We start from the raw sequence: 20,223 nt of genomic DNA, 5'->3' as shown, positions 1-20,223 counted from the left end.
ACATTTCTAAATACGCTTATTTACATAACTGCTGTAGATTAGCTACAGCAATGCGAAAAATACCTTAGCCTCGAGGAAGTCAAAATAGCAACCATAAGCATGGGGTATATCGCAGGGGTAGCCCCTTAGGATTTGAATAACCTACACTTCGGGTTTTCCCTAGGTCACTTTTTCACCTTTCTTGTTGATGCTCATTACTTTTTGTACAGAAAGGTTTCCTCATTACACCATTTTCTTGGTGATATTGATCACCTATCCTGGTCATTACAAACCCTTTAATAAAGGACACTGGATTGTGATACAGAGGTGCTGCCCATTGACATGTGTATGCATAGTTTAGTGTATTGTTTTCATGCACTCCTCATTTATCCAGGCAATGCCCGATATTATAGTCTCTTGATATAAAACATATGCAGAAATACAATTTTTGAGACTAAGTGACTCTATATGACTCTTATCTTTTCTATCATGTCTCCATCAAACTGTCCTTATATTAATTTTCAAGCAAATTAATCCATTATGATTTTAGTTGTGTGCGCTCTAAAATGCATCAGGTATACTTTACCTTGAAGAGCAGAGATGACAGTCAGTACATGAAGGTCATCCGAATTACCTTGACCAAGACGACCATAACTACCCTCTCCACAGGCTAACACAGTGCCATTAGCTTGGATGACAAAGGTACAATTTTGACCACAGATGACCTGGGAACAAGTGTAGATGGATAAATAAAATCACTGTGAACAATAGTGAAAGCTCCATCCAATAGTGTGAACTTTAGTTAACTGGATACTATGCAAAACAACAACTAGTCATTGCATGGTGCTTGTAAGATAAAAATGGGTCCATCTTACCAACTATACCCCACCTCCCCCCGCACAAACTCTTCCCCCATATCCCCAATATACCTGCTGTGCCTGAGAGAAGGAGGCTGCTGCAGATGGGATCATCACATTTCTGCCTGCCTCCGCTAGTTGTCCATGCCGTCCAGCTCCCCACAGAAATACATCACACTTGCCTCCAAGATGCCAATCCTGTGAAGAAAAATAGGACACTGATTGTAGAGGGGGAAAAAAATAAAAATAAATCATTTATACCATTTTTTAAAACCATCCCTTTAAGGCTCATGCTCTACAACGACTTTGACTAAGGGTCCATTCACACGTCCGTGTGTGTTTTGCGGATCCACATAACACGGACACTGGCAATGTGAGTTTCGCATTTTGCGGACCGCACATCACCGGCATTTAATAGAAAATGCCTATTCTTGTCTGAAATTGCGGACAAGAATAGGACATGTTCTATTTTTTTTTCGGGATCGGAATTGCGGGTCCGCATTTCCGGATCCGGGCAGCATATTGTGCGGCCCCATAGAAATAAATTGGTCCGCAATTCCGTTCCGCAAAATCCGGAACGGAATTGCGGACGTGTTAATGGAGCCTTATGAGGTAAAAATCCTTTTGGCCATCTCCAACAACTTTTTTTTATTTTTTTTATTTGAACCCTAGCCTAAAATTTTCCTGTCCTGTGAACTGATCATATGTCATTCTGAAACAGAAATCCATAAGGAATCCTTTTAAAGGGAATGTGTCAACTATAATTTTTTTATGGTATAAAAGGTAGCAGGCACACTCGTATTTGGTATAATAATAGTAGGATTTTATTGGGATAGCTAAAATTGGTTAAAATCTGGTATCGGATGTGGTGTCTTTTGGAGGGGGATGATGTGGGGTGAAGGATGGGTGGTAGTGGAATTTCCGGATACTAGGTGTGTGTACCAGAAGGAATAGGGTAAAGGTTAGTGAGTTGTACCAATATTAGGTGGGTACCTATTGGTTCAAGTTCAAATGGATCCGTATGGATTAAAATGTGCTTACAAAATCATAAAAAGTAGATTAAAAAATACACAGATAGGTCACTGTGTGATCATAAAGTGAATAGTGGAACTTAATGTCTGTTATGATAGTCCTTTCTTCACCGGTGTGATAAAAGTGGTCTCTCTGTTGGAGGGACTAAAAGTAATAAAATGTCCTAAAACTAGAGGACTATTTTGCTGCAGTATGGTAGAGAAGATTGACTGATCAATATAGTCACATATAGTTCCTTTAATATATTGTCTTTGCAGGCAGAAAAAGTATACTGTGAGCGGGACTGGTGTTCTGAGCCTGGGTGCCCGCACTGTCTCTGCCTCAGAAATCACTTATCCACCGACCACGGATGTCTTCTGTAGGTGTCCCGGACAGATTGTTTGTGCGGTTTAGCTCTCTGCTTGCGGCGTCCCTCGTGGTTCCTGGGCGCGTGTAGCGCGTCTGGCAGGTGACGTAATAGAGACACGTGATCGGGATCGACTGGTTTAGTTTGAATGGCCTAGGTTGTAAAGTCTACGGAGCGCTCCTATTTTGGTCTTAAACGTTTATACACAATGATCCTCCACAACGTTTAAGACCAATATACTTTACAACCTAGGCCATTCAAACTAAACCAGTGGATCCCGATCACGTGATGATCCTTGATCACGTGTCTCTATTATGTCACCTGCCAGACGCAGGACATTTTAGGACATTTTATTACTTTTAGTCCCTCCAACAAAGAGACCACTTTTATAACACCGGTGAAGAAAGAACTATCATAACAGACATTTCATAGTTCCACTATTCACTTTATGATCACACAGTGACCTGTGTATTTTTGTATTTTTTCATCTAATTTTTATGATTTTGTAAGCACATTTTAATCCATACAGATCCATTTGAACTTGAACCAATAGGTACCCACCTAATATTGGTACAACTCACTAACCTTTACCCTATTCTTTCTGGTACACACACCTAGTATCCGGAAATTCCACTACCACCCATCCCTTCACCCCACATCACCCCCCTCCAAAAGACACCACATCCGATACCAGAATTTAACCAATTTTAGCTATCCCAATAAAATCCTACTATTTTTATACCAAATAAGAGTGTGCCTGCTACCTTTTATACCATTTCTGTTATCCCTTTGACTGGGCGTGTCAAATCAGCAGACTAGTACCTCCACCATTTAACTGAACAGTTGAGCAGTCATATATATTTACTACTGTTATAATTTTTTTATGCGAGTTAAAACAGCTAATGACACATATCCTGTATTCTAATCTGTTTTTATTTTATGACTAGATTTTCTATTCCATTTCCTGAACATGATCATGGGGGCAGCCATGTTGCCTGCGCTGTTAACAGTTTTTAGAAATATGATTTACAGCAGGCGCATTGGCCATGGACACAATAGACAGGAGGTTCCTAGGCATGCTCTATTCAATGCAGAGGTCAGGAGGGACCTGATAAACTGTGAAATCACCTATTGTGAATGGTGGATCCTATGTCATCTACTGTGTATATAATATATATATTAGGGGTGGGCGATATAGGAGATATGCAATATAAATTTGTGCCACAATATGGATTTTGTGCATATCGCCTATATCGCCAGACCGCGATATGATCGCGCTCTCTGCGTGCACCATGTTCTCCTGAGCCGTCACAGTGGAGAAGGAGGGAGTCCCTCCCTCCCCACTGTGCGCGGCTGCCGCTGACCACAAATGAGGACTGAGGAGGAGGAGGGACTGACAGTAAATCATTGAGTTTTCACGATCTCAGTGAGATCGTGAAAACTCAAATCCGATGGTATATTCTAACCTCCAGGCGTCCCCATGGTGACAGGGACGCTTGCCTGGGGGTTAGAATATACAGGGCCACGCTGCTCACAGGAGAACATATATAAACTAATCAGTAACTTTAATCATTGCTAATCTCTTTACTGGATACCTTACTCTGTCTTAGCTCATGTAACAGCAGGCAGTGCGGGCGAGCGGCGCTCACTCACCTGCGCCGCCTAGTGGGAGGAGCAGGCGCGTGACATCAGTGAGTGAGCGCCGCCCGCACTGCCTGCTGTTACCTGAGCTAAGACAGAGTAAGGTATCCAGTAAAGAGATTAGCAATGATTAAAGTTACTGATTAGTTTATAAATGTTCTCCTGTGAGCGTCGGGGAGGGGGATCAGTGTATGGCACTGTTTAGGGGAGGGGGATCTGTGGATGGCACTGTTTAGGGGAGGGGGATCTGTGGATGGCACTGTTTAGGGGAGGGGACTCAGCTCCCTGCTGCTGTGTGCACAAAGCACAGGGCAGCAGGGAGAGTGTAAAGTCCTATTCACCCTGATAGAGCTCTATTAGGGTGAATATGACAAGGGTTCTAGCCCTTAAGGAGGCTAATAGTTATTAAATAAAAAGTAAAAAAAAAAGGTTTAAACACCCCCCCCCCCAAAAAAAAAAAAAAAAAAAAAAATAGAAAACAATATATCGCACATGCTTAAAATTATATATCGCAATATAGATTTTAGGCCATATCGCCCACCCCTAATTAATATATATATATATATTAATATCTGTCATTGTCATCCTGATTCTAATAATAAGGAGGAGACAGGTTAAAAAGTCATCTGAACAGACAAAGAAGTGGCTTTGTGGTCTGTACGAAAACTACAGGATTTTAGGATTATTTTAAAATAACGATAGCGACATGTTAATTAAAAATATCACCAAAAATTATTTTAAATATGTTTAACATGAAAACTTGATTTAAACAATAGGTCATTTTCTAATGACACATTAAATGGAGTCCCAGTAAACAGCTATTTATCTGCTCACAAAAATCAAATGAGACCCATCCCTTGCTGTAAGGCAGCCGTCAGTAGCAGGAGCCCCCCCTCACTGCTCTGTCCACAGTAGGAGACTAGGTTTAGCTATATCCAACCCTGTGAGCCGACTGTCAGATGATGATGCAAGGCATCAGAAGGAGTTCTCAGCACAGGAGTATGCAGAAATAAATAAAATACACTCTTTCATGTGGGGCTTCTCACCTCTGGCCTAGAGATGGCCCATGACATAATTTGTTCATCTGTCCCATTAATCCACTTGCTGTTATCCTGTGGACATAGTAATGCATCTGAATAAATATGTTCAGGAGAAATGGCATACAAGCTTTGAGGGAAAAATTTTTAAACATTTAGATTTATGCAAGAATAATTCTCTGTCAGAAATGCACTATACTACTGGCACCAAAAGCAATATATATTAGAACTAGCTGTGTCAATTCCCTTTATGTATCTTATTAGAAATTACACAATTTCCATATATTGCAGTGATGAATGGATAACAAGTCTAAAAACGCTGTATACAAACTAGAGCTAATATAAAAAAAAAAAAAAAATTATATATGTATATATATTTTACGGGTATGTTCACATGCAGCAGATGAGTTCTATACATTTGTTCATACAATATTTTTGTCCCACGTTAAACATATATATTGGGGGGGGGGAATCACAAGCATAGTACAATACTCTTTTTTTTCAGGACTCTACAGGAACAGAAAAAAAAAAAAAAAACTGTATACGTTAATGTACAGGTTTTTGTTACAATGGAACCCTAATGTGATATGAACACAGCCTAAATGAGGATGTTTCTGCAATACGTGCATGTATTACTGCGAACCCCATTCAGATGATCGGGTTAGCTGCAAAAATGTCTACACCAAATCTGCATTATGGAGATCTGTTCTGGTATACTTTTATTTCACAAATTTTTTATTAGAAAATCATAGCATACATCATCTTCCACAATGTCAAATTACCGTACAGTACAGTATAATTTGCTCATCACATTGCAGGATAAAAGACACTGGATGTAAAGTTTTCATTTATATTAAAGAAAAAAACAAAAAAAAAACAAGGCCGTAAGAGAACGACCAACAAACAAACAATAATAAACACTGCGCCACATTTAAAATCAAGCAGTAAAATTGAGGTATGTATCTTCTATACTTGTAGATCTGGCAAAGATGGATAGTGTTTGGATATATAAGACGCCCATTTTCGCCACCTGGCGCTGACACATGATAATCGGCAAAGCTGTTTTGCAATCAGTAGCTCCATGCCATAATTATAGTGGACTTTAGCAATGATTTCTGGTATGGTTGGGATGTCCCTACTCTTCCACCTTTTAGCTATTGCAACTCTCGTTGCTGTTAGTATATGAAAAGCAATAGTGAGGTCCGCTAACTCTAAACATTCCAGCTCAAAGGAGAGCAATGCTAGTTCCGGGGACATGGGGAGCGCCTTCCCTATTACAGCACTTATAAGTAACAATATTGTGGACCAGAAACGGTGGACAGCAGGGCAGGTCCACCAGATATGCATTAAGTTGCCAACTGCTGATAGGCATCGCCAGCAAACATTTGAGGTGGTTGGATATATAATGGATAGGCGATAAGGGGTATAATACCACCTATAAAGGAGTTTTCTTGAGGCCTCCAGGTGGTCGACACACTTTGAGGTTCTAGAGCTCAGGGAGAAAACAAAGGCCCAACGCGCTGGCACAAAAGATTTATTTAAATCTGTCTCCCATTTAATCTGGAACGGGAATTTTGATATAGCAACTGAGAGCTGCAACCCCCTATAGGCCTCAGAAATACCTCCCTTCCGTATTTTGGGGTTCTGGAAATATGCAGCATACATAGAGGAGTGTGTAGAGTGTGTAATGTTCTTGGATGCTAGGAGGTGGCGTAATTGAAGGTACTTATAAAAATCTGACCACTGGACTTGATACCGCTCTCTTAAGTCAGTGAATGATATAAGGGCCTCATTGGTTAAAATTCGGGACACTGAACGGATTCCTTTAGATTCCCATTGTGAGAAATCAGTATCCGGCAAGCAGGCACTGAAAGCTGACAACGGAGCATCCAAAATCCTGAGTGGAAGGATTTTCGGGATAAGGGGACACTTGGTCCACAAGGACATTCCAGCTTGACTAGTGATAGATGGAGATCGAGGGGGCGTTTTGGAAAGTAATCCCTGCCAAAGTAAGTGCTGCAATGAGGGTGCACGAGTTAAGCTAGTTTCCATTTGTACCCATTTCTTCGCTGTGTCATTAATCCACCAGCTTTTGAGTTGGTCGAGCACAGTAGCTTGGTAATAGGTAAGAAGGCATGGACATCCCAATCCCCCCAATTTAACAGGCTTGTATAGGATATCAGCCGCTACTCTCGCCCTCTGTTTTTTCCATATAAATTGTGATATAAGGGCTTGGAGCGAAGCAATATATCTGCGGGGCACAATGACAGGCAAGTTCCTAAATAAGTACAAAATCTTTGGCAAAAGAAACATTTTGGACGCAGCAATGCGGCCCAACCATGAGAGAGGGTATTGCGAATAGGCCACTATGTCATGTTTAATTTGTGCAATGATAGCGTTGTAGTTAACAGACTGGAGGTTACCTAGGGGGAATGTGAGGGATATACCTAAGTAAGGAATACTTCCTTCGGCCCATTTGAAGGGGAATTTGGCTGAGATGGCACTTTTGGTATCTAGCGAGATCCACATTCCTAGTATAAGCGATTTATGAGAATTTATTTTATAGTAACTCACCCGACTAAACTGATCAATGATATCTGAGACAGCTGTTAAAGAGGTTAAGGGGTCTCTAACTGAAATAATGACATCATCCGCGAAAAGGCCTATTTTGTGGTCTGTTTCACCAATAGTAATACCTTTAATGTTCGGGGACAACCTGATTTGGTGAGCTAGAGGTTCCATCATTAGTGCAAATAGGAGGGGAGAAAGGGGGCACCCCTGTCTTGTGCCATTAGTGATCCCAAAGGGCGAGGAGAGTGCTCCCGAGGAGTATACTCTGGCCGAGGGCTTGGAATATAACACTAAGATGGAGGATAGTAGCCTCGGTGGAAAACCAAATTTGCCCAGTACCGCTTCAAGGTAGCCCCAGTGGATCCGGTCGAACGCCTTCTCGGCATCCAATGATAGAAGCAGAGAAGGCGTCCGACGTTCAGCCACCACCGACATAATATTCAAATACCTGCGGGTGCCATCCACTGTCTGTCGGTCCTTGACAAACCCGACTTGATCAGCGTCAATTAACGTTGGGAGAATATTTGTCAAGCGGTTCGCGATCACCTTAGCGTAGATTTTTAGGTCCACGTTAAGAAGTGATATTGGCCTAAAGTTAGAGGGAACATCTGGGGATTTCCCAGGCTTCGGCAGAGTGACTATCAATGCATTTAGCATTTCTTCAGGTAGAGAGCCTGAGGATGCAGCATCATTAAATAGCCTTGTTAGGTAAGGAACTAGTAGGTCTTTATGAGCCTTATAAAATTCATTGGTGAGACCATCCGGCCCAGGTGACTTGCCAATTTTCAGGGTTTTAATTGCTACAGAGATTTCCTCCGGAGAGAAAACAGAGGATGTCTCTAGTTTTTGACTGTCTGTCAATGAGGGTAAATTTAGATGGTCTAGAAATGTTTGTATAAAGGGCAAAGAAGGTTGAGGTGTGGACATGTCAGTTGAAAGGTTGTACAAAGATGCATAATACTTAGCAAACTCATTAGCAATGCCCTGCGGATCAAACACCCTAGACCCATCAGAGCAGGATAAGTAAGAAATTCTGTTTTTGGCACTGCGTGATTTTAATTGTTTAGCAAGTAATGCCCCCCCTTTATTACCCTGCCAGTAATGTTGAAGCTTAAGTTTCCTTAGCATCAAGTCGTACTGATAAGAATTTAGTTCATGCAGACGGGATTGAACTAACGTAATTTCTGCTGCTCTATGAGGCGAGTAGGAAGACTTATTTAAGCGGTGTAGTTCAGCTAGCTTAGATTGTAATTGGAGTGACAACTGAGTTCTGCATTTTTTATCATAGGAAGATTGCTTAATAAAATGACCTCTAAGAGTCGCTTTCATAGCACACCACAGAATACCTTCAGAGATTTCACCAGTATCGTTTTCCCTAAAATAATTGTGCAAACACTCAATGGTTTGAGGTGAGTAACGCGGACTCTGCAGGATAAAATTATTAAGCCTCCATATGGAGTGATGTACAGAAGTGTACTGTTCTGTTATTTCAATTGCAATGGGCGCATGATCTGACCAAGTAATGGTATAGACATTAGAGGAGGCTACGCAGGGCAGTAACTGCCTGTTGACCAAAAAGTAGTCGATCCTAGTGTACACCTTATGGGCAGCAGAAAAAAAGGTGAAATCACGCTCAGTTGGGTGTTGGATCCGCCAGGCATCATACAGATCATGTGATTGTGTAAGTTTAGCCATTGCTGATGGTTCCCTAGCTCCAGTTGAGGAAGTAGAGTCCATAGAAGGCCACATCACTGTATTAAAGTCCCCTAACACAATGAGACGTCCCTTCTGAATTTTGGACACTTTGCGCAGAAGAGAGGTACAAAAGGCAGAAGGGCGTTGATTAGGCGCATATAAAGAGACAATTGTATATTGAACATTGTTAATAAGGCCTATCACAATGACAAATCTCCCACTTTTATCCGCCTCAACCTTTTCTACTTGAAGTGCAATCGAATCTTTGAACGCAATGGATACCCCCCTTTTTTTCCTCCCAACTGCTGGAGCTGAGAATATATGGGGAAAATTTTTGTGCCTTAATCTAGGAACATCAACAGGTAGTAAGTGTGTTTCCTGTACGCAGAGTATGTCAGCTTGAAGGTGCTTAGTTTCTTTCCATAGTAAAGACCGCTTGAAGGGAGAATTTAACCCTTTAGCATTAAGTGAGACAATCTTAAATACCATGGTGAGAAACTGTCAAGGATGTGTTTAGCCGTAGTCTTTTATGCGAGATAATCCCACATCGTATATGCACAAGAGTCATCATAGGAGAGGCGAAGTATACCTGAGAAGATGTAAATGTGGCGCTAAAAACAGATAAATAAGTCAAAACAATAACATAACTAAGAGAGTGTACGGCGGTGGTGACCGCTCTGATACAAAGAAATAGGTATAATATACCAAATTGTTGTAAGAAGGGTATTTGCAACATAGGGGCAGTATACAAGAATACTGGTCATATTCACGAGCTAGGATCGGCCTTAGTCAGCCGAAGTAGCACCCTGCAAGGAAAATTAGTGGGAGGAAGGGGAGGGAGAAAACAGGCACAAAGTGAATGATAGATGAGGGCGAGGTTTCTCACCCAACCAATATTCACACAGTTTTTCGCTTGCGGCGTTCCACGGTAATCCATTCTTCCTCGACTCGCGAGTTCGGCGAATGTGGATGACGGTCGCCATGGGACTCAGGGTCGGATAGGCCCCATTCTTGACACAGAGTCAGTGCAGACGCAGGAGTGGAGGCCACTTGCATGGAGCCGCTGTAGGTAATAAGCAACTTAACGGGGAACCCCCATCTGTAAGGGATTCCATGCTTGCGCAGTAAAGCAGTGCTGGAGGCAAATTCTCGGCGCCTCGCCAAGGTGGCCGCTGATAAATCGGCGAAAATAGAGATGTCCCGAAATTTCTCCGGCAGAACAGGGGAGATTCTTGCTGCTCTCAGGATCTGTTCTTTAGCATGGAAGAAGTGAATGCGCGCAATGGTGTCGCGCGGTGCAGAGGAAGGTAAGGATTTGGGCTTAGGTAGCCTGTGTGCTCTATCGATGAGCAAATCTGCGATTGGAGCCTGAGGTAACAGGCAAACAAAGAAGTCTTTCAGGAAAGCAGCAAGATCATCGCCTTTCACAGTCTCCGGGACTCCGCGGAAACGCAGATTGTTCCTGCGAGAGCGGTCCTCCATGTCTGCGATTTTAAGTTTCAACGCTGCTATTTCTTCTTCGTGCGAATTAGTAGTGTCCACAATCTCATTGTGCGCAGAGGTCAATTCCGCCATTTTAGATTCCACATGTGCGGTTCTAGCCCCCAAAGCTGAAATATCATGCTGAATTTGGGTAATAGCGTCCCTGAGGTCCTGTTTCAAGGACTTTTGTAAATCAGCCATGAGCACTCTCATCCCCTTTAACACTGCTTCAGTGACTGGAGCAGGATCTGTTTCCCCTCCTGCAATTTCAAGCACAGCAGCAGAGGTGAGCTGTTTAGCTGTTTTATGTGAGGCACTGTGTGCCTGACGAGCTGGAGGATCCTGCTGCACAGAAAGGTCATGCTGGGGAGAGTATGTGACCTGTGCAGGGGATTTCGAGGCAGAGGAGGAGGATGGGGATTTCCCTGAGCTCTGAGGAGACACAGGCTGCGCTGTGGAGAGAGAAGGTGCCGATCTGACAGCAGCTGCTGAAGCGGGAGAATCACCATCTTGGAGCGCAGTCACAGCAGGGAAGAAGCTGGTGAGTTTTGCTGGACTGTGGCGTCTCTTACCCCTCGGCATGGCTGAAACTTCCACCACTTGTTGCAGGGTGTTAGGGCACTCCTCCGGTGATCACAGCAGGCAGATGTAAAAGCTTGCAGGGCTGTTTTATGCTGGATTTGTGCCGATGGCTCAGGAGCTCAGAACTTAGCCGTCTGTCTCCATGCGCTGCTAGCCACGCCCCCCCTGTTCTGGTATACTTTTAATATGATGTTTGTTAGTCACTATTACTTTCTGCTAAAACTAAATCAAACTAAACATTAAAAAAAAGTTGTCCTAGTATTTAACAATGTTCTTGTAAAAATCATCATTTAATTAAGACTGCCAAGTAAAGTCTACTGACTCACAAAGCAGCTTTCCTACCATTAGAAGTGTTAGTTCTTCCTCTGGTACTGGTTCCAGGTCGGGGACAGCGAAGGATTCCGGGAATGGTGCTCCCCTAGCCAGAGCTTCAGCTGCTTTAATGGTGGTAGAAAAACACTCCAGCCATGCCCATTCTGCTGGGTTCCATGAGGCAGGCTCTGGTGGGGCTAGGCGGTGGTGAGGAGGTATAGGTGGATTACACAGAAGCTGGTCCAGATTCAGTCCCACAGCCAATGATGCTAGGCATTGCATATAGGGGCTGTGCACCAACTGGTCCCCACACACAACGTGAGGCTAAAAAATGAGACCCAAAGAATAACATGTGAGTTTCCAAACAACAAATCAAATAGAAAACAAGATAAATCTATTATGCACTGCTAAACGATGAAAGTGTAAGATAAGTTATTAGAATTGTGAAGATGTAATTTTACAGCACAAACAATTAGAATTTTAGAACATTATAGCCTTTTAAAACCAAAAAAACTTGTAGGGTAAAAAGAGAAAATTTACAGCACAGGCATTGTGGCCACTGCTTCTGCAATACCTTCTCATATGCATACTGTTCCTGAAGCATGATGGGTAGGCGCTCTAAGAAAGTTTGCATACATGGTGCCATGTTCAGTCCTGAAATCCCTTGGTTCCTCAGCGCAGTTCTGCAGGTAGCCAGAACGTGATTGGAGGACATCCACTCTGGTGTGCTATTTACCACCAGAACATCCTGCAAAGCAATAGTAGATACTCACTATACACAAAATTTAAGTACTGAACTGAAACCACCTACAATAGTCATGTACTGATGTCTTAGATGTAAAGACAGGCAGATCAGCAATCGATCGTCAGGAAGTGTTCCCTCCCGGCAATCGCTTGCTAGCTAGCGGAGAAGACCACTGCTATTACACGCAGCGATTTTCTCCACAGCATAGGAAGGAGCGATAGCTATGATATTGCTCGCCCCCACACTGTCTAGTAGTTTGCCGGCGGCCGATCGTAAGTAGATACAACGATCTGCTGCCGGCATGCGTTAATTTTTACTTTGGAAAAAAAAAAAAAAAATAGAAATCAGAATTGCCCGTTTAATAAGAATTTGCTCATTCATTGGGCAGTTGGCAGCAGTATTACACTGCAAGATGATCGCTAACTAGCATTCGTGTAAATGCTCGTAAGCGATTATTGGCCAAAATATCTGCCAATGAAATACAGCCTTAATTAAGAATGATAAAAAAAATAATTGTAAGAAATATTCTATGCAAAGTCCCTCTTAAAACAGTTCTAAAGAGAGAGATGGCTTGCTACATGTAGCCCATCAACTGACTAAAAAGAATGGGATGCTTACCTTTGAACGATTCGAGCAGGCAGCAACTCCCACTTCAGGAATCCAAGTAGTGGTGGTCACCGCTCCAGAGCCTGTCACAACAGACTGCAAAATGGAACCATCCTTAAACGAAACACAACAAAATTAAACATCTGATATGTGAAAAGCATATACATTACAAAATACTTTTTTTCCCCCATTCAGCCTTACCCTTAAGGACCAAATATTCATTAGGCCACCAAGCCCACCAGACACCAAGGCGAGCCCATCATGACTGAAAGACACGGTACGGACAGGAGTAATGTGGCCTTTAAACTTGTAAGCACATCGGATGTCCTCAGGCTTCCTGCAAAACTCCTAAGATGAAAACACAACAAGGAGTCCATCATTAGAAACAAATAAGAAATCACTTACTGTTTAGGCTACTATAATTCATATTAGTTTTCTTTTCTCCTTTCAGATCAATGAGGGATTCATATAATATACAATCAGATGGAATTCGACTACCATAAAATCTAAAAACAGCAGTAAAAAAAACTAATGATACCATGCTGATGATCCAATACCAGAATGTGCATGCTTTCATCACTTTTACACTGCATTTTTTACTGTAGATTTCAAGGTTGTGTTACATAATTATTATTTTTTTACGACAAGGAAAATGGTACTTTCATAGAGAAATTTATAGTATTTCTAGGTGCACTGCTTACCTGGTCCTGGGATTTGTTAAAGAGGACATGTAGTTTGGATTTTTTCCCCAAGTCAATTGTACAAGTAATACTAAGATTTTTTTGTTTTAAATCTTAAGGGGAAAATGGTTCTTCAGATTCCTGTGCTGCTTCACTAAGGGAGTCAATACACTTTCAGTAGCTGTCGACAGCTATCTCTCCTGAATCTACCGTATACAATCGGCTTGGCTGAACATGCATGTGTATTTAATGCTGAGAGTGGAGAAAGCTGAAGGTAGACACTTCTGGCGCCAGCTAATCTCCCAGGAAAACAAAAATATCAGTTTGCCTAATCTTTCTCTTCCTTGACAGATGATGATCGGGAGCTCCCCATACATATTAGATTGTCGGCCGAAGCCGCCATTCTTGGCAGGTTGAGCCAACAATACACTAATATGTTTGGGGGCCTTATCTCTAAATTCACTGCTGAAATCCAGCTTCAGTGAAGATGAGACAGCAGCTCACTGAAGGATCAGATTACATCTACAGCCCAAAAAAAAAAAAAAAAAAAAAAAAAAAAAAAAAGCTATGGAGAGGGGAGAAGAAGAAAGAGGAGGAAAAGAAGTGGAGACAGGCACAGAGACACACAGGCCATTGTGATGCCTAGTAAGTCATACAAGTCAAATAATGGCCAGAAATAGTGATATTCCTCACATACACACATGGCAGCTTATCCTGAAAAATCATATGAAACCACAATTACACTTTAACGAGATTCTGTCAGCTAGTTTGAACCTATAGAGCTGAGAACATTGACACTAGCATGTTCATAATATACATTTCCCATAGCTCTGAGTGCTTTTATTCAGTCATAAAAAATGATTTTATATATATATGCAAATTAGGCAAGTAAAGAGCCCAAGGGGCTGTTACCAACATTTCAGGAGCCCAGCCATGCCCACTGTGAAGGAGGCCAGCACTGCCTGCATCCTCCAAATCTCCTCCTTGCTCCCCTGATATCACACAGTTGAAGCACCGTAATCTCGCACATGCGCAGTTCGTTACTTGAGGCTGATACCACCACAGGGAAGGAACACCATGCTGGCATTCACATGCGGGCACACTCAAGCATGCGCAAGATTACAGCGCTTCAACTCTGACGTCGGGGGAGCAAGGAGGAGATTTGGAGGATGTGGGCAGTGCTGCCCTCCTTCACAGTGGGCGTGGCTGGGCTCCTGAAACATTGGTAACAGCCCCTTGGGTTCCTTACTTGCCTCATTTGCATAGATATAAAATCCAATTTTTTTTATTGAATAAAAGCACTCAGAGCTATGGGAAATTGTGAATGTGCTAGCGGCGATCTAGCAGCGCATGTCCTCAGCTCTATAGACTCAAACTACGGTAGCTGACAGAATCCCTTTAAGTACTGTAGATCAGATTTTTAAAAATGTGATTGTCCTGCACATACAGGGACAACCTAATTCTTCTAATCACTGACCTTGCTAGAAGTTTGCGCCTTCCAGTCTTCTGTTGTTGCTGATCTGGAGTGAAACGCATCCAGTGTGGTCTGCAGAACTGTCCATACGCACACCAGACCATTTTGGCATCCACTGTGATGAAAAGCACCCTATTAGTTGTTGAGTACCTTATTCACATATGTAAAATAGCAGTTGTGAACCAGTTGCAAACAAATACAGCTAAATCCTTTAACATCAAATTATATCGAACCTGATCACAAGTCTTTGCCCTGTCCTGTAGTTAGAACTGCTGTTGCTCTTGGTTCCAATTAGGTACATGGAGACAAATCCTATTTCCTGACATAAATTTTAAAGGGCTTCTCTGGTTTAGACAAACGTTACTTGTAGAAAGGTCTACAACAACAAAGCTTGCCATACACATTAAAGGGTGCATTAGACACCCCGATACTGCAAGCGATTGTTGGGAGGGAAACGTTCCCTCCTGGCAGTCACCAGATAGCTAACAGAGGACACCACTGCTATTACATGCAGCGATTTCCTCGGCAGAATGGGGTCCTCAGATGTCCTCCGCTCATTCCCATGCAGGACAGCGATGTGCCGGCAGCAGATCACGATTACACAGCACAATCTGCCGCCGGCAAATCCAGATCTTATAGCATGCTGAAAGATCTGAATTACCCAATGAACGAGCGTTTGCTCATTCATCGGGCAATCGGAGGCAGTATTAGAATGGCAGATGATCGCTAGCGAGCGTTACTATGAATGCTCGTTAGCGATTATCAGGCAGAAAATCTACCCGTCTAATATACCGTTAAGTTCAAGGAAGATAAGGGAATATTTGATTTTAACTGCCTGATGCTTCTATTTTTGGGTAGATAAGCCACTCTCTGAGGTGTCTGGTGGCAACCTTCTACCTTCTCCCCAATTACAAGACATCAGGCATGTCCAAACTGCAGCCCTCCAGCCGTTGCAAAACTACAACTCCCAGCATGCCATAATAGCTGTAAGCTATCCAGGCATGCTGGGAGTTGTAGTTTTGCAACAGCTGGAGGGCCGCAGTTTGGACATGCCTGCAATACATGAATACTTAGCAGAGTATTGGAAGATCGAAAGAGATAGCCATTGACCGGACAAGTTTGGCCAACAGTTATCTTATGTGCATCTCCAGCTTAAAATGATCTAAGTCTTCCCCTGCTGGGAAACTCAGTGTTTCTGAACAAAATACCCCCCCTCCCTGGTGGGACACCCAGTATTTAGCTGTAATCTGTCAGGAAATCTGGCAGAGCCAGCACAGAAAAACAATAAGCATTACTGAGTCCATTTAAATAAACTAAAAGCCATCTGGGTAATGAAGTGCAGGTTGGACTTCACTCTGGACCAAGAGATAAGGTTCCGGAACAGAACATTTCCCTCTATTATCTCAGAATTTCATAATATGGTATATGAAAATAGGTAGCCCAGTTTAGAAAACCTAAGTACAAGGCTCCAAGTAATAGCCACACAAATAACTTCAATGATGTAGAGCACCACCATCCTTAACCACTTCAGCCCCGCTAGGTGAAACCCCCTTCATGACCAGGCCACTTTTTACACTTCGGCACTACACTCCTTTCACCGTTTATCGCTCGGTCATGCAACTTACCACCCAAATGAATTTTACCTCCTTTTCTTCTCACTAATGGAGCTTTCATTTGGTGGTATTTTATTGCTGCTGACATTTTTACTTTTTTTGTTATTAATCAAAATGTAACGATTTTTTTGCAAAAAAATGACATTTTTCACTTTCAGCTGTGAAATTTTGCAAAAAAAACGACATCCATATATAAATTTTTCGCTAAATTTATAGTTCTACATGTCTTTGATAAAAAAAAAATGTTTGGGCAAAAAAAAAAATGGTTTGGGTAAAAGTTATAGCATTTACAAACTATGGTACAAAAATGTGAATTTCCGCTTTTTGAAACGGCTCTGATTTTCTGAGCACCTGTCATGTTTCCTGAGGTTCTACAATGCCCAAACAGTAGAAAAACCCCACAAATGACCCCATTTCGGAAAGTAGACACCCTAAGGTATTCGCTGATGGGCATAGTGAGTTCATAGAACTTTTTATTTTTTGTCACAAGTTAGCGGAAAATGATGATGATTTTTATTTTTTTATTTTTTTCTTACAAAGTCTCATATTCGTAAATTAAGTATGGATGGGCACTCATATAAGGAGGTATAGGACACACTTTAATATTAAAATAATTGATAATAAAAAATACAATTCATACATAAAAATATTCTGTTGAATACTCCACAGTCCTGGCTTTAAACTGAAGCTAGCAGTCCAAACAGCCAAATTGTGTAACTAATGGCTACTCCTGGTTGTAGGAAAAACCAAAGGCTGTTCGGACGGCAGGTTCCTGCCAAGTCAGGCAAAATGATTATATAAAATACATATAAAAGATGCTTAACATATTTAGCTAAACAAAATAAAAGTTCATTCAGTATGGTCCTATATGGGGGGAAGCAAAAATAAATGCTTAATTGACACTGAGTAACTTCTCAATAGGTTTTCAACCTGCGTCCTGAGATGTTATTTGACGTATGTAGCAATCTCTATAGGAAAGATGGGCTTCCTTCTTTAACTGTTGCTATATTTGTATCAAAGTTCTGTCTTTAAATGTAGATGGTGTTTTTCCTCTTATCGATTGAATATGGTAGTTTAACAAGCTTGACCCACTATGTGGGCTTACCTGAACATATCATAAAGGCACATTGGCACCATTTATATAATGACAAAACAATAGGGATGCTTTTGCCTTTAACACCGAAAATAATTTACTCAAGGGCCCCAAATTTAGGGATTCAAGTAGCCCCTTCAGTGAAAGATAGACGTAAAAAAAGTATGGTTACCAACTGGTTGCAACTTAAAGGCTTTTTCCGATGTGGAAAGTGCCTGGGATGTAAAAAAACTAAATTCCCGAGAAAAACTACATCAGTTGTCTCCACACAGAACTCCCACTCAATGACAATTAAACATTTTCTCACCTGTAATTCTAGTAATGTTATATACCTAGTCCAGTGCCCTTGTCAAAAACAATACATAGGGAGAACCAAACGCACCTTGAAGGTCAGGATAGCAGAACACCTGAATAATATCAGTAAAGGCTATGACAAACATTCGCTGTCCAGACACTTCAAGGATGCACACAACCAAGACCCTAGGGGTCTCTCCTTTACGGCACTGGAGAAGGTTGAGAAACATTGGCGGGGAGGCAACCAAATTGAAAGACTATCACGGGCAGAATCGAGAAAAATTTATGAATTCGGTAGCATGTTACCAAGAGGCTTAAATGCCGAATTAGAAATATTCGGCTTTCTATAGATATGGGTGTTCTGTGTGGGTGTTGATGGAGAGTTGCAAGTTTGGCTGTTTTCCAGCACTGCAACTCCCCCTCCACCCCACATAGGCCACCCTTCCCCTTCTATATCCATATTTAAGAGAGAGAATGAAAGACATCTAAGAAAATTAAGGTATGAAATATTTGAATTGGCTCCTTATGAATTTGAACAATCTGGGAATCCCAAGATTAACATAGGCACTGAAATATGGGCAGTCTCCCAAAAAAAACCGCAAAAAAACGCAAAAAAACGCAATAAAATCGCATATGCGTTTTTTCTTATAAATGTATCTGTATTTGCTAACAAAGAGGAAATATCAAGGCTGTAAAATTCGCATATATTTATTTATTTTTATTTGTTTAAATAATGATTTTTAGCAAATGCTGACAATTTTATGTGAAGAAAAGAAAAACCTGTATATGGGCAAATAGGAAGGAAAAAAATTTATGAAAAAATGTATGAGAAATTATGCTGAGATGATGCTTAATAGCCTACTATTTAAATATATAAGAAAGACTAAGAAAGCAACTTGATGAAAAGAACCGCAATAAAAACGCAAATAAGATATGGAACAAGATAATAGATCCAGACCGGGGTTTCCTTTGGGACACAATTAGAATCCAGATCGGGTTTTGAAATAGACCGAAAGTCATTATAAATAGAGACCGTTGTAAGATTTGGGGTATGCCACTGAGGAAGAGGACAGCGTCTCCTCGAAACGCGTCTGGCGGAATACCCTGAATTACAGATGACCTACGAATAAAGAGTGCACTACAAAGAACAAAGAAAAAAGAACGGTCTTATTCCGTAAGGACAGAAACCCTGAGACGTCACTAACCTGCGTCGGGTGATCCTCCTACTGACTCAAACCCTGCAAGCCAGCTGAGAGACACGTGGGACACGGTGAACTTCAGAGCCGGGACGCCGGCATATACTGTGGACCGCAAACCCACCAAACGAACAGAGGCACGCAGGTGAAGGTAAGCCCACATAGTGGGTCAAGCTTGTTAAACTACCATATTCAAGCGATAAGAGGAAAAACACCATCTACATTTAAAGACAGAACTTTGATACAAATATAGCAACAGTTAAAGAAGGAAGCCCATCTTTCCTATAGAGATTGCTACATACGTCAAATAACATCTCAGGACGCAGGTTGAAAACCTATTGAGAAGTTACTCAGTGTCAATTAAGCATTTATTTTTGCTTCCCCCCATATAGGACCATACTGAATGAACTTTTATTTTGTTTAGCTAAATATGTTAAGCATCTTTTATATGTATTTTATATAATCATTTTGCCTGACTTGGCAGGAACCTGCCGTCCGAACAGCCTTTGGTTTTTCCTACAACCAGGAGTAGCCATTAGTTACACAATTTGGCTGTTTGGACTGCTAGCTTCAGTTTAAAGCCAGGACTGTGGAGTATTCAACAGAATATTTTTATGTATGAATTGTATTTTTTATTATCAATTATTTTAATATTAAAGTGTGTCCTATACCTCCTTATATGAGTGCCCATCCATACTTAATTTACAATTTAACTACTTTTTTGAGGGGTGATCTCAAATTTTGTTTGGTGCACCTACCCTGAGGGCTACAGAGGTGAGCGGATCTCTCAAACCGTATTTAAAGTCTCATATTCCACTAACTTGCGACAAAAAATAAAAAATTCTAGGAACTCACCATGCCCCTCACAGAATACCTTGGGGTGTCTTCTTTCCAAAATGGGGTCACTTGTGGGGTAGTTATACTGCCCTGGCAATTTAGGGGCCCAAATGTGTGAGAAGAACTTTGCAATCAAAATGTGTAAGAAATG

The 20,223-nt window shown here is 41.6% G+C and overlaps 1 protein-coding gene across 6 annotated transcripts in view; it reads right to left on the bottom strand.

Moving 5' to 3' along the window:
• HERC1 (HECT and RLD domain containing E3 ubiquitin protein ligase family member 1) overlaps positions 1-20,223 on the bottom strand; it is a 181,712-nt gene that overhangs the window by 29,958 nt on the left and 131,531 nt on the right. For all 6 annotated transcript variants that reach the window (XM_044279795.1, XM_044279796.1, XM_044279797.1 and 3 more), the window contains exons 58-65: positions 15,043-15,154; positions 13,087-13,233; positions 12,898-12,999; positions 12,109-12,282; positions 11,565-11,858; positions 4,902-4,967; positions 909-1,034; positions 566-704 (exon numbers count right to left, since the gene is read on the bottom strand). In XM_044279795.1, the coding sequence (XP_044135730.1) occupies positions 566-704; positions 909-1,034; positions 4,902-4,967; positions 11,565-11,858; positions 12,109-12,282; positions 12,898-12,999; positions 13,087-13,233; positions 15,043-15,154 (1,160 nt within the window). The remainder of the gene's footprint in view (positions 1-565; positions 705-908; positions 1,035-4,901; positions 4,968-11,564; positions 11,859-12,108; positions 12,283-12,897; positions 13,000-13,086; positions 13,234-15,042; positions 15,155-20,223) is intronic.

Source organism: Bufo gargarizans, chromosome 2 (genome assembly GCF_014858855.1).
Source record: "Bufo gargarizans isolate SCDJY-AF-19 chromosome 2, ASM1485885v1, whole genome shotgun sequence".
In the NCBI taxonomy this organism is placed as follows: Eukaryota; Metazoa; Chordata; class Amphibia; order Anura; family Bufonidae; genus Bufo; species Bufo gargarizans.
This window is presented reverse-complemented; position numbering and strand designations above follow the sequence as displayed.